The 20,531-nt window shown below is 47.1% G+C and overlaps 1 protein-coding gene across 3 annotated transcripts in view; it reads left to right on the plus strand.

The window, feature by feature from the left end:
• R3HCC1L (R3H domain and coiled-coil containing 1 like) overlaps window positions 1-8,584 on the plus strand; it is a 47,814-nt gene extending 39,230 nt beyond the window's left edge. For all 3 annotated transcript variants that reach the window (XM_061636306.1, XM_061636308.1, XM_061636307.1), the window contains 2 exons: window positions 3,938-4,078; window positions 7,975-8,584. In XM_061636306.1, the coding sequence (XP_061492290.1) occupies window positions 3,938-4,078; window positions 7,975-8,030 (197 nt within the window). In that variant the 3' untranslated portion in view covers window positions 8,031-8,584. The remainder of the gene's footprint in view (window positions 1-3,937; window positions 4,079-7,974) is intronic.
• Window positions 8,585-20,531: the final 11,947 nt, after the last annotated feature.

The following is a 20,531-nucleotide window of genomic DNA, read 5'->3' on the forward strand; positions in this document are numbered from 1 at the left end:
GGTCAATGTCATATGTTGGTGAAGACAGCCTTTTGTGTTTCAAATTGGACGTTATGTTCTATTTCTATTTTGGGTGCATTAACAGTTAAATCTGAAACTGCAGTTTGATGTAAAATTAGACTGTATTACAATATGTTGCTGCTCAAGCAATGTCTCTAGCTGTTGGAAAAAACAAACTTGGCCTACCCAAGATGGATGTTTTCAGCCTTCTATGTTTAAACCACTTCATTTAAGGAAAGGTGGGCATGGTTAATTAAAAACATAGAGCACACATAGAAATTCGCTAGAATATATTTCACCTCTCACTGTTTTATCTTGTGCAAACTGCAACACTCCTGATGTCCACTGGAGACTATTCTGCAGAATAGTCAGTGCTATTATTCCACAGTTGTTTTTGGAGATTTTTAGTGTATATTTTGCAAAGCTCTGCTGTACTTCACATATTCACAGAAACAGAAGCAAAAGAAAATGATTTCCTATAGGAAACGTCACTAAAATTGCAAAGTAAATCAAACATATTTAAAGTGGCTATCTGAACTATATATCAACTGTATCTTAATATTGTTGCTTCCTTCCTGCTAAAACAAGATCAGCACAGCACATGTCTTCTTTCTATTATTTGGGCTGAGTGCACGTGTTGCTACCACTCACCATATGCTCAGAGGCACATGTTACCAAATTCTTCCAAGCTCCACAGGAAGTGGATTGGACTGTGAAAGACCAACCCAAATTGTGTTGCATTTTGACAAATCTGTAGGGCAACACAATATCTCAAAGAGGAGGACAGGTCTCCTGCTCCCCTGGTGCATTCACTATAGTGGCCCAATTTCCCTGCTTTTTAAAGTTTGCTAGAAATATCTGTGGGCTATAGGTACATTCTTAAACCACAATGTTTTTTGCCTATTAGTGAATTTCTCTGCTTTTTAATCCGGGAGGTAAGAAATGGGATCTTGTGCAAGTTTGCTGAGAATGGATTGATTATTTGCATGCTTACGGAGTTCAATGGGATTTACTCCCCTGCAATCATGCTTAGGATAGGTGAAACTGACCACAGGGGATGGGGAGGGGAGGACGAGGGAGGGGAGCAGGCAGGAGGGGAAGGGGAGGAGAAGGACAGGTTTGATCATTTGCATGTTTATTGAGTTCAGTGGGATTTGCTCCTGTGCAATCATGCTTAGGATAGGTAAAACTGACCAGGGGGGAGGGAGGGAGGGCTGGAGTGGGCAGGGGAGGAGGAAGAAGGAAGAGGGGAGGAGAGGAAAAAGGGAGAGGAGAGGGGAAGGAGGGGAAAGGCAGCTCTGATCATTTGCATGCTTACTGAATTCAGTGGGATTTGCTCCCATGCAGTCATGGTTAGGATCAGGGCCAGCCCCAGGCGGGCCCGGGACCCTTGGGCACCAGCTTGCCCCAGGCCCTGGCATGTGCACATGTGCGCATGCACACACACTCACATATGCATGCACAGCCACGCGTGTGCCCCACCTACCTGTCTCCTGTCTTTTGAGGCTATGTGGGCTGTGTGTGCAGCACTACCATTAACCAAGATGGCAGCCAAGGTTTCCCTAAGGGTCTGAAGCCTCCACCACCATCTTTGTTGGGCAAAAGGGGGGTGATGTGAGGTAGGAGGAGGGAACAGCAGGTTTGATCATTTGTATGCTTATTGAGTTCAATGAGATTTACTCCCATGCAATCATGCTTAAGATAGGTAAAACTGACCATGGGGAGGGGGAAGGAGGGGATTGAAAGGGGAGGGGGAGGGAGCAGCAAAGAAAGGGTCAAGAGGGAGGGGATAGGAGGAAGGAGAAGGGAGGGTAGATTTGATCATTTGTATACTTTTTTGAGTTCAGTGGGATTTATTTCTGTGCAGTCATGTTTAGGATAGGTGAAACTGACCTGGGGGAGTGGCAGGGAGGCAAGGGGGAGGGGAGGAGATTGGGTGGGCGGGCACTGGGCAGAGGGGAGGCCCCTTTCCTTTCCAAAAGGAAAAAATTGTGAACAGTATCTTTGCTTTTCTGCGTTTCCCCTGCCTTTTTATTCCATAGCAGACACATTTAGCCTCCCACCCAAATTTAAACCAAAGCTGTCCCTGGCCACATCCATACCAGACCTTTATTTCACTTTAGACAGTCATGGCTTCTCTTAGGGAATCCTGGGAATTGTAGTTAGTGAAAGGTGCTGAGAGTTGCTATGAGACCCCCTGTTCCTCTCACAGAGATTCAGTCAGAGCGGCTGAATGTTAAAACACTCTGGCCACTGGAGCTGTGTCAGTGGAATAGGAGTCTCCTCTCAGCATCCTTCACAAACTAGACTTCCCAGGATTCTTTGGGGGAAGCCTGACTGTCTCAGGTGAAATAAAGGTCTGGTGTGGGTGTGGCCCCCTGATTAGCCAAGCCCAGCAGCTGTGAGTCTGGCTTTTAGAACACACTGACAGTTGGTTCTTACTGAGCATGCCCAACATTATCATTGAGTTCAATGCTAAATTTCTTAAATTAATTAAAAATCAGCCAGGCATTTTTTAAACTTTTAAACTGCAGAAGATGAAGATCAGAGTATGGGGCAAGGTCAGTAATAGGATTACAGGTACTCTGTGAACGTGGCTGATTTTTAATTAATTTCAACAAATTAGGAGAATTCTGACAGAAAAAAGTCTCTGACTGTTTTGTGTATCGCCATGAAAATTTAGGGGGTTGTTAAGCAAGCGTTTCTGAGTTCAGGACTATAGGTTTTGTAAGGTTTTGTTTTGAAATGACCTGATCGGAAGCATCAGAATGGGATTTTCAATTTAACATTGTGAAATGCGAAAAATCCACGCTGGCTATAGTATACAGCCACTCTTGTGGCTGTATAATCTCAGATAATTGTAGGCAGTGATAGTCATGGAGCTTCAACAGCCCCTTCCATCTGGACCCTCTGTCTATGCACCTCTCATGTTGATTAGTGCTGGTTCATAGATATTGCTGGTAATAATTCCTCCAGTCATGAAATCTGATCTGCTGGAAGTCTCCTTCCCTCTTTCTTTGGGTTTTCCAATTCTTCTCGCTACTCTTCCAATGAAGCAGCTGCAGTTTACACCAGTCGAAGATGTCCTGCTAGCATTGAATAGTCCTTTTCCCAATGTTACACTTAATAAAGATCAATAAAATTGGGCCATCCCCTTTGGGTGACTGCCACCCACACTAGTCTCCCCTGAGCACCACTGCATCACATCAGTGCTGAGCACAGCAAAGAGTCTTGTTGGTTTCCTAGTCCTGTACCAGGCAACATCTGGGAGGCTGAAAGGTACATTTTTAATTTTATGTATTTAACAACATGTATGTACTGCTTGGAACCTCTACACAGTTTACAGAAAATAAAAGAAAACAAACATTAAAATTGTCAACAAAAGGCAATATTAAAAACAGGTATCTAAAAAAATTCAACATATTGTCAGCGTAACATGACCTGTTTGTAATGTAGCATTGTGGAGCTGTGAGCACAGGAGGGCAGAGTCAAGCAGGCAACAATGCTGGTTTCCATACCTGATCCAGCCAGTGGTTTTCTGCTATTGCTATTGCTTCATTATATGCTTTGCCCACTGTAATATTCCTTTGACAGCTGCTTCCACCCTAAACTTCATGGGGAATACCATTAGAAGTGCTCTCAGCCTTCTCTGCTATCCTGCCATGCGTGTGGTAAAGAGGCTGTGGCTGATGCTGTTCCCTTCCCTGTTTATTTATTTATTTATTTTATTATTTGGTTTATATCCCTCCCTTCCTCCCAGCAGGAGCCCAGGGCTTATCTTCCTTCCGGTTTTCTTTCATGCCATGCACACTTTTGGAAAAGGATTCATCTGCTGATTTAGTGCCTGAATACTCCCCATCTTCCCGCCCCAGTGTTGGGAATCGGCACGTGGTTCTGACTCTGAGCACTGTTGTTCTACCTTTGCCATTTCCTCTAGAATTCCTGCAGCCAGCCAAAGAACGGCCCGAGACTTCAGCAGCTCTGGCCAGGAGACTGGTGACAGGTGCCCTTGGTGTCCGGAGCACCCAAAGCAAGGCAGAACGTGAAGCTGAACGCAAGCAGTTACAAGCAGCCCGAGGTAAGCCAAAGGCTGTAGGAATGCTGCTGTGTTGGTTTTGGAGGAAGATGGGAGCCACTGTTGTTGCATTACAGAGGCAAGGAGTATGTTGCAATGGAGGTGATCCCGGCTGCAGTGTTGTAGAGTACAGGTGAGGGATGCTGAGGGATTTCTCAATGTTTCCACCTCAGGCTGCCCTGCTCTCATTCACTACCCACGTTCGGGGAGCCTCTGGGAGTCTGCACGGTCTGGCTCTCTGCTCCAGAGCAGGATGACCAGTGTGCTACAGCAGCCGTGTGCTGTCCTGGCTGTCCTGCAGCTGGCTCTGCCTGTCTGAGTACCCGAGGGAGTCTCCTGGGTGGCCAGTGGCCAGAGCAGCGAAGGCACTAAGTGTGGCCTGCTGATTCGTGCAGGGATGTAGAAGAGGGAATCCCCCTTGGTGCCAGGCTACATTCTGGGATGGGTTTCCTCATTGCACTCAGCCCTTCCGTCTCCTTCCACTTATTGCTGCTAAAGCAGAACAGCGTTGAGGAAACCATTCTGTGCCAGCGCACAGTAAAGGAGACAAGGTCGTCTTGCTGATGAAAGGGTGGTTTCCCCATCATCATCACCACCACCAGCATGCTCTGGGGTGCAGGAAGCCCATGGACAGATGGCCCTCCCCTGACCACACTCATATCCCTTGCTTGTTGTATCCATTAATGGCCCTGTCCCTTTCCAGTGTGATGGTAGCTAGCTCTGTGCCTGGCCTTCAACTGCATCAGCCAGATAACAGTGATGGAGCATGCTGGCCTGGCTGGGGAGTGTGCAGCTTTACCAAACTGGCTTGTAAACCATAATGAGATCAGTGAGGTCTTTACAGATTTCCAGCGTGTCTGTATCTTAGTTTCTATTAGGATTGGGAGTAGGGGAGGGCGGGCTCTACTGGGTAGATGAAGCTAGCCAACGTGGAGCAGCTTGTAGGAGCCTGGAAATATTCTCTGTCTCCCTTCTCCTCCCTCCCTCCTGCAGCTGAACCAGAGCTTCAGCAAACCCCTTGTTAAGAAGGGGCTTGTATCTCCAGGTACCAATTCCCAGTCTCTTAGTCCTGTGTGCTGGGATATTTTGACACCTTCAGTCTTCATAGGAATCCACAAAGCTCTCATCTCCTCACCCCAGTGGGTTGCCCAGAGCAAAATTCACACACCTGTGTACCTATGGAGTATGGCCCGTGCCCTTGATGGGTCAAGACTTTTGATCCAGCAGAGCTATTTGCCTCTAGGTGTAGCAGCAGGTGGAACCAGGGATCATAGACATGGCACAAAAGGAAGAAGTTCTAGGGAAGGAGCAACTGGATTGAATTGGTAGGGAAAAGGTACAAAAGGTTTATGTCACAGACAAACGTATTCCCTCAGATCAGTTTCCTTGGGCTGGGTTGATTCTGTTGCCCTGATATAGCCTCCAAAGCTATCTTATTGATATAGTAGGACATAGGTCTTATTGACACGGCAGCGCAGAAAGTATAGAGAATGTTCAGATCTGCCTTGTACTCTGGAACAGATTGGACAGGGGAGCAGTTCTGTAGTTGCCATATTTGTTTTCAGTTTACCCAGGGCCTCTCGAGTTTTTAGAGCAATTATGTCCTACAGGAGGGGTGGGAAACTTTTTTTTCCTGCTGAGAGCCACATTCCCTTGTGGGCAGTCTGTTGGGGGGCACATGCCAGTGGTGGGTGGGGCTGGAGCCAGAAGTGGGTGGCACCCCCTTTTCTCTTTCTCCTACCCACTTTTCTCTCTCTTTCTGCCACCTCCTTTCCCCCTGATTCCCCTGCCCACCTTGCCATCTGCTTGAAATTAGACTGGGACCCCCATGCATTGGTTGGGTGGCAGGTTGCTCACCCTTGTCCTACAGTTTGGAAGACAGAAGAGATTTAAGGGGAGTGGGGCAGAACAGGGCAATTAAAAATCCTTTCCTTTAAGCTAGAGGAGGATGGGGCAGAGCTGATGAAGCAGAACCTTTGGAAAGAATCAAAGATAAGGGTGAAGCAATGTAGAGACCGAAGCTGATTGACCTCCTATCTCAAAGGAGCATACCTTTCATCCTGGCTAGATGGGTTAAGTTATATTTGGGCTTTTATTGGTCCCACTGCTTTGTTGAAACAAAATGCAGTGCTTGAAGCTTGCAAAGACCCTTCAGGCAGCAGTGAAAATCAGGAGACAAGGTGCAGGTATTAACAATGCAAATATTTTAGTCATTGTAGGTATCTGTCTGTAACAAGCTTTTTGCACATTAAAAAAAAGTGTTGTTTGTCAATTCAGGTGACAAATTTCCATGTGATTTCCTGTTTCTGTTGGGTGTTAAAACAAATTAAACCAGAACTATCACTAGAAGCTAAAATGATGAAACTGAGGTTATCATACTTTGGACACATAATGAGAAGACATCCTTCACTACAAAAGACAATAATGGTGGGAAAAACAGAAGGGAGTAGAAAAAGAGGAAGGTCAAACAAGAGATGGATTGATTCCATAAAGGAAGCCACAGACCTGAACTTACAAGATCTGAACAGGTGGTTTATAATAGATGCTATTTGAGGTTGCTGATTCATAGGGTTGCCATAAGTCGTAATCGATTGAAGGCATACAACAACAAAAATACAGCCTCTTTTCCCTGATAATTCTGGTCAGTTCAAAACTCCTCTACTTGTCCCTCTTTGCTGCCGCCGCTGCCCCTTCCTTGGCCTGTTCCTATGGCGTGTTCTCAGGATGCTTCCCTCATAGAATGACTCTATTACCTATTGCCCAACTATTCTTTTTGAAACGGGAGTATGAGCATTGATTACTCTGGGTCTCTCTGACATTCCCGGCATAATCAGAAGTTGTTAACAATGGTTTTTCTCCATCACTTTCACTTTAGCATTTTGAATAGGATCTGAATCCAATAATCACTGTGGTGTTTCCAGTGCTATTACCACGGACAGAGATGGCATGTACCTATGAACACATCATTTCATAATAATTCCTGCAATAGATTTCACATTGTATACAACTGAAGTCCAGGTTACTGTAGCCTCATTCAGCTCATGCCTCCTCCTCTTCTTCTTTTTTCCTTTATACAGTTTTATTGTATTTAGGACCGTGTTCTTGCAGGTGTCCCTTCATGGTCACAAAGTGCGATTCTTACTCTCTTTTTCCATTTTTCTTCATGGTCCATGGAGGGAGCAAGCATGCCATTGGGGGATCAACTACCAGATACTTATGGAGTGGGGGGACCAAGGGGCAGGGGCTCCTATATGACTGACCCTGTTGCCCAGTTTCTCTCAGAAAAAGATTAGTGGAAAAGTTTGTTGTAACAGGTCTGTTATGTTCAGGTTTGGACATTAGGTGGTGCTCTAGTCCTGACTACTGCTCCAGGATACAGAACTGGGAGCCTGGCCCAGCTGCAGGAGGCAGTGTCAGTCATGCATAGGAATTGCTAATTTATTTTAATTGCAGCTGCCAACTCTGCAGTCTCCCTGTTCATCTCTGCTCACTAGCCTTTTCCCTGGGTCATCAAACAGGGTTTCTCATTCCAGCCCAGTGAGACACAGCCCATTGGAATGTTTCATGGGGCTGCAAGTAGAGGCAGGACGAGGGGCCGGCGCAGTGCACAGGGTGGGAGAGATGGGAGGAAGGACACAGCAATGTGAAGCAAGGCTTGCCCAAGGCGATACGGGTTCTGAGTGCCAGCAGGGCAGTCGACCACAGTTTGCTGAGGAAAGTGGTGTGGCTTGCCACAGAAACTGAGCCTAGTGTGCTGGGTGGGTGGGGGGGGAGAGGAGAGAGAGCACCACGCCTGTGCAGAATGTCCATGATCTCCTGCACTTCCTACATTTGGTACTTTCCTTCGCTGTCCAAACCCATCAGGGGGGCTGCGTCACCTGTCACTTTTCTCCTTGCAGAACGGAAGCGCCTGGAGGCTAAGCAGAGAGAAGATGCCTGGGAAGGCCGCGAGTGAGCCAACACGATTGCATAGCGAAACGGGAGAAATTACCTGCTTGAGACCTCACTGGAGCAGGATTGGGGCATGGACAGATGGGCAGGTTGCGTTTGCATTGGCCGGCATTAGGGAAGGTTCTGCCATTCCATTTGGGGTGAGCAGCAAGGTGTAGGCCCATTGTGGGCATTCTTGAGCAGCAAAAACACGCTCAGGTGGGATACGTGAGACCAAAGGAGCATCCCTCCTGGACGCCCCTGACACCCTGCGACAGCAGGGCTGGAGCTTGGCAGTGCCTCTGCAAGAGCTGCGCTCTGGGCATCGGGCCCAAAGGTTTGGGCCAGGCACTGTTCCCTGCAAGGTTGTTGTGCCATGGGATGTAACCCCCAATACCGAAATGTTGTTAGCATGACCCTTCTTGGATATGGTGCCTGCCTACACTGTGAGACAGCAGACAGACCTGAGCAGTGTTGTGCCCTGGGGCTCTGTGGGACTGGACTGAGCCGTGGCAGCTTTTTGAACATGCTAAGTGCCCGCTGTTGAGTTTGCTAATTAAAGTTTCTCTTTTTGTTTTACGTGGTGCAGTGTGTGGTTGCAGGGAGTCTTACTATTTGAAAGCTGCTCTTGGATTAATCTGCACCCTTGGTGCTGCAGATGAAGCCACAGGCAGTGATGGTAGTTGCTGAGTTGCCATCATTGTGGCTGGACTGGACATTCTCCAGGCTCCTCAGAGTGTCCGGATGCTGACCGGAAGTCAGCATGAGTTGCATAGAATACAATGACCATTGTTTGTGTGTTCGTCAGTAGAATCCTGATGCAGCTAAGTTCAGGTTAAGATGCTGCGATGCGTATGGGAGGCCTTTGCCATATAAACTGTATGCCAGATTACAGGCCCTACCCGGGTTGGTTCCTACCAGGTTACGCCTGCTGGTGGGATTCCCCTCCTCGTAGCAGGAATGTTTGGGCTGTGGCTCCTGCAGCATGTCATTCCCACCCTGTGAATAGCTGGCTCGTAACAGTCGGACACAGGGCACCACACAAACATGCTCGCTCTGGCCTCTGGGCAGCTTGCAGGAAAGGCTGGATTTCACTTTACGGGCACTGGCCCCTCAGGAATGCTCCCCCAAGAGGAGCAGACAAAGTCCTCTCTGTTCCAGGCAGCTTGATTACAGCCGCCTGAGTAGCAGGCGGATTAGCCACTTCCTTGCAAACCGACATCGGCAACACACCTCTGGCAGGCCCTGCCGGAGATTCCTGTGGTCAGACGCTCCCAGCTGTGTTTGGGGTCAACGCTTTGGGACCAGCTTGGGCCAGAAGTCTCTGACGGTCGCTGCCTGGTTGTCCCAGAGATTGAGGCCCAAGCACATCAGTGCAATGGGAGCAGGCACAGCTGCAGCCCAAATGCTGAAGCACCACAGAAACTTCCAGACCAGGCAGCGGGAGAGACGTGTGATTCCTGGGACGTAATGGAAGCGGGGCTGGGGAGGTCAGACAGAAGGCAGAGTCCTCTCAGCTGATCCTTCAAGGCAGGGATGGGGAACCCCAAGCTGGGGGTGGGGGAAGATGTGACCCTCCAGGCCTCTCTGCTGGGCCCTCAGAACTCTCTGGCCACATCCCTCATCCACAGGCCATACCCCTCACTAGCCCTGTGTTGCACCCTCCGTGAGTATTTTTGCCTCACTAAAATATGTCCTTGAACTCTGATCATGTTTCTTGCTTTCCTGGATGGTGAATAGACAAGGATGTGTGAGTAAATGAACATGTATCGCTCCACTCACTTTTGATTCTGGCCCCATCTTCCACTGACGTGTGGCCCCTGGAAGGTTGCTTGAAGGGAATGTGGCCCCCAGGTTGAAAAAGGTCCCCCTCTGTGCTTCAAGAGGCATCTCCAGTATTACATGGCCTGATCCTCTGGTCAGAGAGAGAAAAGGGAGTCTGGAGCCCTCTTTTCAGAGCCTGAGGAGAGGCTGCATGGGAAATATTGTCATAGAAGCATCAAGTCCTGTTTAGCCTTGCTTGGGGTCAGGTCAAGGTAGGCCAAGGCAACTCTCAAGGTTGGAATGTGCTGGCAGGCCATGTGTTTACTGGCCAGCCAAGCTTGCCGGCATCTCCCTGCCTGGAACAGCTCTCTCTTGTGTCCTCTTGGGCAGGGTGGAGTGCAAGCCTCTGATGTGGGCTGCATTCTGGAATGGGAGCGGATGGGTGCTCGCTGCTTTTCCTGGCAATTCCAGTAGTCTGTAACCCCCTGGTGAGGCCTGGCCTGCCAGCTGCTCCCTGAGAACAAGCCCTGTCTATTCTGGCCAGTTACATACTCTAAATCCTAATACAACGTAGCGGCTAAACTGTGTCCCACCCCTGTTTATAACATCTGGCAGCCTGCAGAAGCACCCAGCATGAAAGGCAGTAGCCATGGAGGTTAGAGTGAACGAGTCACCCGTGCCTTGTGAGCAGGTTTGGTAGGGGGTTTCCATCAGCACAAGGCATGGAAATGTCTCCGCTCTGGCTACTCTTCCTCTAATAAATGTTCATTTTGTTTTGGTAATTTCTGAATCAGGAGAGACTTCACAGGAGAACTGTGCAATCCTAGGCACATTTGCTCAGAAGTAAAAGTTTGGTGGGACTTCCTCTTTAATACATGTGACCTTTGGCTAAGTCCTGTGGTGAGCGGCTGTTCCTGCACCCCCTTCCCAATACTGATTTGGGTCTCTCCAGCCCATCATTGTGCTCTCCACTTTTTTCTGTCCATTCTCTTTCATTCCCTTTATGTTGGGTTCTTTTGATGCAAGAGAGATTCACAGAACTTGAGCCACATGTGCAGCTAGAATAAGATACAGGGACCACCTGCTCTTGGTGTTGCTGTAATGCATTTCCTAGCCTTCCTCAAAAGGCTAGAGCACTGTGGAATTCACTGTACCCTGCTATCCGTTGCTCCAGATGCTTAGTCCAGCCTCTGTGAAAAGCCTTATGTTAACCTTATTCCGCCTGAGGGCCACATTGAGGGTTGGCCATCCCTCGGAGGGCCACATGCCTGTTTTGAGGTGTGACACACATGCACATGCATGCACTAACCGCACGTGCAGTCAGGCAGATGGTGGCAGAGGAGAAGGTCAAATGTTTTTCCTTCCCATTACAGCGCTGGGCTGGAAGGCTCTCCTCCTACACCAGCGCTATGTTGTGGAGCAAAATTAGAGCATTTTTCCTCCCCGTGGCAGCGCTGGGGTAGGAGGCAGCAGCTTGTAGTGGGGAGGAAAACCAGATAGATCCACAAGCTGTCTTACCTTGCAAAGAGCACTCATCTCCCTCTGGTGCAATGTCATTGCAAGAAGGTCTTAGACCTCAGGAAGCAGCACTCCCTCGTGTTTCCTGAGCTCTAAGATCTTCCTGCAATTGTCCTGCACGAATGGGAGAAGAGTTGCCCTTTGCCAGGTAAATCGAGGTATAGACACCCAATGTTTGGAAGCAGGTGCCTCCTCTCCAACCTAATCTCCCCCGAGCTCTACAGTCGGAACATTTCAGACCAAAACACAGTTTGGCTCTGATTCTTGTGAACTGCTGGCTCCTCTTTGGGAATCTCAGAAGCACAGACCTACAGCTGTGGCCCCGGCTGCTATGTTTCTTAGCTGAGTTTTGATCCTCCCCCCCCCCCCGGTTGCTCCATCACAGTAGCACACCTCAGGGAGGGGGGCAGGAAGCATATTGGTACACAATCAACCATATCATGCAAAAGAGTAATGGTTTTTTTAAAACAACCACATTACTCGTGCAGAGGTGCAGGGTAGCATGGTGAGTTCCAGGCGAGCATTGGTAGCAGCTTACAGTTGTAGAATATGACTTTTTGGTAAAGACAGAAACTTGGGAAATTGTGATCAGACCATTGCTGATTACTGCAGTATTGCCAGCTTCCACAAAACAAAATCCTCCCTGTGCAGTGAGCCTGAAAATGTCAACAGATATTGTGGCATAGATGCCGGTCACTGGGAATTCAAGTTCATGCTAGGGACTGTCTTCTACAGCAAGGAATGTTTTGCCTCAACTCTGAACCCAAGCCAATTGGCGCTGAGACCAAGAATCTGAAGACCAATGTTAATACCTGGAGAAGCAGCCCCAGAAGTTAAAGACTGTCCCTAGATGTATCTATCTTCTAGCTTTCCAAAGCCAGAAATTGTGCAGTAATTCTGCACTGTTGTTTCAACTTGAAAGAGAATTTTAAGGGAACAGAAATGAATCATCAAGCTAGTTTGATGTTTACCTTCCAGTTGTCCTCTGCATTTGCTGCTTTTCACAGCCAAACGATATATGATGCCGGCAATCCATGATTAATTAGGGTTTAAAAAAATATTATTACTAATTAGCAACCCCATATGGTTACTTCAGAGGTGAGGAAAGTGGCACTCTGTGGGAGGGTGCTTAATGCTTTCTGCCCTTGCTCTTTCCCAACTAAATCCCACACCCTCCCGCACTTGCTATTATGTCTGCAGGCTTGAAAAAGGAAGGGGGGGAGAAGATGACAGGTGCAGCTCTTGTACCTGTCATTCCTCTTAACCCCCTGAGATTATAGTAGCTTCAGTATGCATTATTTGGATTGGGAAAAGGGTACAATACCCCTCTGCCAAAGCACAACTTTCCTGATCTTCAAAGTAGCTGTTTGGGGCTGCTAATTAGCATATAAGACAAAAATGTAGGAGAGCTTAACCTGTGTCACATTGAGTTGGGAAAGAGTTTGAATCTTTGCCAGCTATTAATGAATCACTATAATTTATTGCTGTAGAATGGCCCTAAGCAGTTTAATGTGCAATAAGGGTGCCTTTATGGTTTTGTGTGCCCACGATCCTCACGTCTTTTTTTCAAGCTTGTGCTTCTTTTGGCAGAGAAACTGGCCTTTCAAAGCGGTCAGATCATGATATTTTGTACCTGGGAAACTTGAAATACAAAACACACATGAATATATTGGTGGTGGTTGCAGTTGCTTTGTGACGTGATCGAATGAAAGCCGTCATAGGCAAATGTTGGAAGTTTTTGTGATGTTGTTTAAGATGAGCAACTTAGTTCCCCCTTTCCCATGCAGTTACTATTTTTGAACCTTCCTATCTTTAGATAAAGTGGGCTATAAATTGAAAGTTGTTTGCTGCCCCACTAGAAAATGCAGCACAATCCTTGCTCCCTTGCTGGCAATAATAGACGGAGTTCTAGACATATAGATGGGAGACACCATGAAGTTAAATGAAGGCGTACAAGTCACCAGGACCAGTTTGGATGACATAACGATGAAACCAAAAGCTCCAGGAAGGGATTTGTTTGTTTATGTAGTGCTATCAGAGTATACAGTGCTTTACATAGTACAAGTGGAGCTGTCTCTGCCCTCAGAAGCTTACAATCTAAAATTCAACACCAAAGAAGTAACAGAGGAAGGGGGAAGGAAGTGGGCGGTGGGTAAACATGGAAGCTATGTGGCAGTTTCAGCTGCATATGTTTGGTTGCAGGCTAAGTTACAGAAAGGCAGCCTTCCCCAATCCGGTTGCCTCCCATCATCCTTACCTTTGGCCATAGTGGCTGGGGCTGATGGGAACTGGACTCCAACCGTATCTTGGCGAGGGGCACTAGGTAGGAGGCTGCAATAGGGCATAGGAGCTAGAGGATTGTGCCAAAGCTTCAAATAAAAGGTGCATTTTAAAGATGGGATATGAAGGAAGTGAGAGACAGGCTACACAGGTGTTCTGGGAGGCAGTTCCAAGCATTTGGGGCAGGGTGGAGTCTTTTGAGGTGGGGAACTTTAGGCATGGGGGCCATTTGTGGCCCTCTAGGCTTCTCTGTCTGTCCCTTGGGGTTCTCCCCAGCCCACATCCACCACCAGCCCTTCTCTGCACCCTCTTTGAGTACATTTGCCTGGCTGGAACGTGTTGTTAAACTTTGGTACCTCTTTCTTGCTTGGTTGGATGATGAAGAGATGTATATGTATGTAGAATCTTCCTCTTTTTTGCATTACAGAGTTTTGTGTGTGGGTCCACCTACTTTTGCTTCTGGTCCTGCCCACCGTTGACATGTGTCCCCCCCCCGAAGGTTGTCCATAAGGGAATATGGCCCTTGGACTGATTCTCTTCCCCTGCTCCTGAGAGAACAGGAGACTAAGCTGGAGGAGCAAAAGTCACAGGCAGGATTGTATTGGAATAGAAGAACAGAGAAAACAGGTAGATGTAGCAGGAGGTGACAGCAGAAAGGGCAGAAGGGTGTCCAAGGAAAGAAGGCAGTAAAGCTTGTTTTGTACTGGATTCCAAAGGAAAGCCAAATGAATAAATATTTGACAGCAGCAATGCTCAGGACGGGATGAGAGACTATCCCACTTCTTTTTAGAAAGACATCAAAGTGTCCCACATCCTTTTTCTCCCACTTCCAGCACTGAAGTGAATGGACCACAAGCTAAATTGAGTCTGGCCTATTTGGAAATAAAATCATCCCACTTCCCTTTCCTTACCTCCTCTTCAAGTACAGTGTGGCAGGTGAGTTGGCTAATCTTAGTAGGGCTTAAAAGGTGGGTGAAATGGTAGAAATGTAATGCAAAGTTGGAAAGAAGGTTGGAGTCAAAACAAGAGCACAGACTATTAGCAACGGAGGAACCAGGCAGATCTAAGCAGTGTTGTGGCACTAAAAGCTACTGTAGTTCAGGAAGCAGCTAAAAAATGAGGAATCCCACACAAGAAAGGGGGGAATGGAGGAAGGGATGCCAGTGAATGTAGGATTCCAAAGAAAGTATAATTAATAAAAATGTGTCATCGTTGGAAGTGGAAGAAATGGATGAGAGGCGGATGGCCAGATGGGCAAATAAAGCAGAGAGGGTAAAAACAGTCTATTCACAAAAACACATTGGGAAGTGAAAATGACGATAAATCCCCCAAGAGGACTTGATGACATAATAAAGTGTTCCTATTTAGCATACCCCTTCTTGCTGTTTCTGCCCCACCCAAGCTCAAGTACTGATGGCCCTCTGCCTTTTCACCTTCCTATGGCTATGGATTAGACCAAGATGAAGGAGGTGTGAAAATTGGAGGGAGAAATATCAATCATTTAAGATAGACAGACGATACCATACTACTAGCAGAAACCAGTAATGATTTGAAACAAATGCTGATGAAAGATAAAGAGGAAAGCGCAAAAGCAGGACTACAGCTGAATGTCAAAAAAACTAAAGTAATAACAACAGAAGATTTATGTAACTGTAAAGTTGACAATGAGGATATTGAACTTGTCAAGGATTATCAATACCTTGGCACGGTCACTAACCAAAATGGAGACAACAGTCAAGAAATCAGAAGAAGGCTAGGTCTGGGGAGGGCAGCTATGAGAGAACTAGAAAAGGTTCTCAAATGCAAAGATGTACCACTGAACACTAAAGTCAGGATCATTCAGACCTTGGTATTCCCGATCTCTATGTATGGATGTGAAAGTTGGACAGCGAAAACAGCGGATAAGAGAAAAACCAACTCATTTGAAATGTGGTGTTGGAGGAGAGCTTTGTGCATACCATGGACTGCGAAAAAGACAAATAATTGGGTGTTAGAACAAATTAAACCAGAATTATCACTAGAAGCCAAATGATGAAACTGAGGTTATACTTTGTATACATAATGAGAAGACATGATTCACTAGAAAAGACAATCATGCTGGGGAAAACAGAAAGGAGTAGAAAAAGAGGAAGACGAAACGAGATGGATTGATTCCATACAGGAAGCCACAGACTTGAACTTACAAGATCTGAACAGGGTGGTTTATGACAGATGCTCTTGGAGGTCACTGATTCATAGGGTCGCCATACATCGTAATTGACTTGAAGGCATATAACAACAGCATTGCTTACAATGAACATACCATGAATAGGCTCTCTTCAAAACCCTCTTAGTACCATCTTACCTGTATCACCCTAGCTAAACCTGCATTTGGCCCCTTAAGACATCCTTGTTATGGTGCATTCATCGTGATTTGTACTTATGATGTTATTGGACGGTTACATGCGATCAAGCTTTCAATACCATTTTTGCCCCTGCAGAAGGTTTGGGGGGCCCTTTAGGATCCTCACCTTAATGTTGTGAGGGGGTTTGAGAGTGCTGAAGAAGCTGAGAGCAATGCTGTCAAGAGGCTAGTAGACCAAGAGGCTAGACTCCTAGCAGGGGCACCCAAGGCAGAATGGTCAAAGCTGAGACACCAGACTAAGATGCATCCAAACTCAGAGGAAGGCATTGGTAACCCACCTCTGAATACCTCTTACCATGAAAACCCTATGAACAGAGTATCCAAAATGCAACACAAGATAGTGCTGGAAGATGAGACCCCCAGGTCAGAAGGCACTCACCGAGCTACTGCGGAAGAACAAAGGACAAGTACAAGTAACGCTGTGACTAATGATGCAGCTGGGTCAAAGCCAAAAGGAAGCCCAGAGGCTGATGTGCACAGATGCAAAAGGAGAGTCTGGAGTTGTACGATGCACACAATAGGAACATGGGATCATACTTTGGACACATAATGAGAAGACAAGATTCACTAGAAAAGACAATAATGCTGGGAAAAACACAAGGAAGTAGAAAAAGAGAAAGGCTAAACAAGAGATGGATTGATTCCATGAAAGAAGCCACAGACCTGAACTTACAAGATCTGAACAGGGTGGTTCATGACAGATGCTCTTGGCGGTCGCTGATTCATAGGGTCGCCATAAGTCATAATTGACTTGAAGGCACGTAACAACAACAAAGGTTTGGGGCAGTCATACTGCTTTGTTTGTAATAGGTGCACGCCCCATAGTTTCCTGCTAAAATCCTGTAAATTCTCATACCACAAATGTTTCCAGGTTGTGTTTTTTGTCCTGCTTTTGTTACACTATAACTCAAGAGTGCCCTTCCAAATGGTAATAATGTAGTTATATTAGGGGAAAATTGCAGAATGACTAATAAAGCAGAATGATGTGTGAACAGTATAAATCTACTGCTAAAGCACTGTTGTTGTGTCGATTACATGTTGCAGAATGTGCCTGCCTAAACAAGAAACATTGGGGGGGGGAGATTGTCATCTGCCAGTATTTTACCTCCTTTCCCATTCCCCATGTTTTAGTCTGTTATACCTCCCTTGTGTCTGTCTTGTCCATCTATTGGAGATGTCTAGCCCTGTGAATAGAGACCATGTTGTTTCAGTTCTTGTACAAATGTTTAGTAGCTGGGAGGGCTCAACCGAGATGATATCCAATTGGATAGTATCATTTTGATATTTGAAAATGTTAGTTTGACATTGAGTAGGGAGATGGGGAGCTATGGTGTGTATATTTGAAATTTCCATGAAGATTCCTAATCCTGAGAAGATTCCTAGCCCTTATATCCCACCTCGATCACTTAGATCATTTGCAGGAGCACCTCTGGTCGTCCCCTAAGTTGGGGAGGCTCATTTAGCATCAACACAAAAGCGAGCCTTCAGTGTCATCAGCCCAGTTCTCTGGAATGCTCTGCCAACAGACATTCAGTAGGTGCCTTCGTTTTAACTTTTAAGCACTTGCTGAAAACCTTTCTATTCCACCAGGCTTATGCAGGCAACTAAGAAGATGCTCTCTCTTTTTTGCAACCATTGACGTTTGTTTTTATTATATTTCATGTTTTTAATCTACAGTTGTTTTTTAATGTGTTGCAAACACGTGTTGTACATGTTGTTGTACACATTGTACATGTTTTAACGTGTTGTCCACATCAATTTTTTAAATGAATAGCTGTATACAAGGATTTTTTTATAAATAAATAAATTGCTAGCCAATGAGATAATTTGCTGGAGGACTCTATCTAAGAATCCCACCCCAGTTGACCTCACAAATACATACTGTGGCAAGCTTTCTTGAAAGAGAGAGTGCCCACCACTGCACTACCAACCTTTCCCCTGCAGTTTGGAGTTGCAGGGGAGTGTGGGATGTGTTCTAGAGCACACATCTTAGGGAACCTAAGCTAGGAAACTGCCTTATACTGTGTCAGGCCATTAATCCATCCAGCTCAGTATTATCTACTATACTGATGTGCGCAGTTCTCCAGGGTTTCAAGCAGGGGACTCTCCTGGCTCTACGTAGAGATGTTGGGGATTGAGCTAGGGACCCTTGGCATGCAAAGCAGGTCCTCTGCCGCAGAGCTATGGCCCTTCTTTGTCTTGTGAATGCTGAGCAGTTGTGAGGCCCCACAGGAACAGTGTGTGGAGCAGACCATATCCCAGAACCCTTTGCAACACACAAGAGTTTCATGACAACTGCTCAGGGATTCCTCAGCAGATAGAAGGTAGAAAGTCAAAACAAATTTAACTAGAGAAAAGTGAAGTGTGTGTGTGTGTGTGTGTGTGTGTGTGTGTGTGTGTGTGCGCGCACACACACATCCATCTGATTTAAATGGTGCAGGAAGCTTTTGAAGAGTCTGAGAGGCCGTGAAGCTGGATGTTCATGTGAGGCCTCCCCTTCCCTTCTCAGAGTGTACTGCTTGTCAGAATTGAAAGGAAGGGCTGTAGCTCAGCCATGGTAGAGCACATGCTTTGCATTCAAAAGGTCCCAGGCTCAGTTCCTGGCATTTCTAAATATGGCTGTGAAATATGAGATCCTGGAGAGCCACTGACAGTCAGTGTAGAGAATACCGAGCTAGATGGACCAATGGTGTGCTTGGTGGAAGGTGCCCTCTTCTGTCGCTGGGACCTGGGCCGTTGTCTCCACTGCCCTTGCAAAGGGACCGCTAGATCCATTTCCTCACCAAATGGGCCAAAATCGCAAAGGCTTCAGGTGCTCTGCAGTGAAATATAACCAACAGCTTGCCATCCATCAGGCAGCATGTTGACTGGGAAGGGAGGTGAATACCAGGTTTGCCAGGTTGTAGCTGGTTCTTCTGATCATGGAATAATGGGAAAGTGGGGGGGCATCCAGATCTGTCCAAGCATGAATCCATTCAAAGTTATCCTGAGAACTGTTAGACAAATGGGTCAAGATGCTATTTAAACTCCTCTGGAGTTTTACCCCAAATGTCAATTCACCTTGCATTTTTAAGATGTTATCTGACAAAGTCACTAAACTTTGGATGATAGACAGAAAGGGCAGTGAGACATCCTCTGTACAGGAGAGATGCAACTTAATTTTGGGGATACATCTTTTTTCCTAAGGGCCTTTTTATGTTCTGCTATTTCTTCAGTTTCAAGTCTGTCTCTGGTGAAAGTTTAACCAAATGCCTCGGGTGAGGCTTGCCTTGATCAAGCTGATGTCTGGTCAGCTGTCCCTATCCGCTCCCTTCCACTTGCTTTGGACTAGGAACTGATGCATATGTTCATAGAGTGTTTCTGTGTCCCCTGTCCTCTTGCTTAGGTCAAGATTCCATCTGAAAACAGTGGGGCTGACTTGAGGCTGACTCCCTGAAAGGCTTTGGCACTTTAGCAGAGCTTTGGGTACCAATTGATCTGTTGTAGATCAGGATTAGAAATGGGGACAGGGACTCCTCCTTGAGTTCTTTTGCAAGGCAGGGGGGAGCTCTGGTTTTGGTATAGAGCTCTGCTGCGGTGCCAGGGATCGATAAGGTCGCAGGGTCTTGGCTTTGCTGCAGGCAGGCATAAATCACTCCCGCCCATTCCTCTTCGCACCTTGACACAGACCTGAGGGCTGCCCCTCCCTCCCCAGCCCACAGTGCCTGACGATTGCAAGCTGCTGCTGTCCGTCTGCCATTTATCCAGGCTTTGCTCGTTGCTTGGGGGAGCGCTGCAGTGGAGTGGGGGGCAGAGTCAACTTTGCTGTGACCTGTACTTTGAGCCTGACTTTTTTTTACATCATGTAAAGGTTCTGCCTGTGTCCACACATTTGGTAGCTATATTGTTGTTCTTCCTCATGTGACAGCAGCCACACTAATACTGCGAGGGGTGTGTTGGGAGGGGTGTGAGCTCCATCTGGCTCCCTGTTCTCTAGCCGTTCCCACCTCTCTGCTCCGCTCGGGGTCAGCTGTGCCGAGGAAGGAGGAGAGCCTTCTTGGGGATTGTCCGAGGTGTGCTGCTGCTGTTGTTGCAGGAGCGTCTCCCTATGCTTGCTCCAGGGGTGGGGAACCTGAAGCTTGGGGTCATGTGTGGCCTTCCAGGCCTCTCTCTCTAGCCCTTGGGACTCTTCCTCAGGGCGCACACCTCACCAGCCTGGCTTCACACCCTCCTGAAGTGTTTTTACCTGGTTGGAGCATGTCCTTGGACTCTGATAACACCTCTTGGTGGTCTGGATGGAGGTGCGTAAGTGTGTGTAGACACCACTCTTGTTCAAAGGTAAAATGTCCATTCATTGCTCTGCCCACTTTCGTCTGTGGCATGTGTCCCCCCCCGAAGATTGCCCAGAAGGGAATGTGGGCCTGGGGCTGAACAAGGTTCCCCACATCTTCTGCCTTACTCTTCCCCATTCTTTCTCAGCTTGCCTTGGTGGTTCTACCTCATGCAGGAAGAACATTGGCCTCCAAGGGTGAAGAAGGAGCAACCCCCCCCCCCAAGGAGGCTTTGCATCCCCAATGTATT

This window comes from Rhineura floridana, chromosome 7, assembly GCF_030035675.1.
Source record: "Rhineura floridana isolate rRhiFlo1 chromosome 7, rRhiFlo1.hap2, whole genome shotgun sequence".
Lineage (NCBI taxonomy): Eukaryota > Metazoa > Chordata > Lepidosauria > Squamata > Rhineuridae > Rhineura > Rhineura floridana.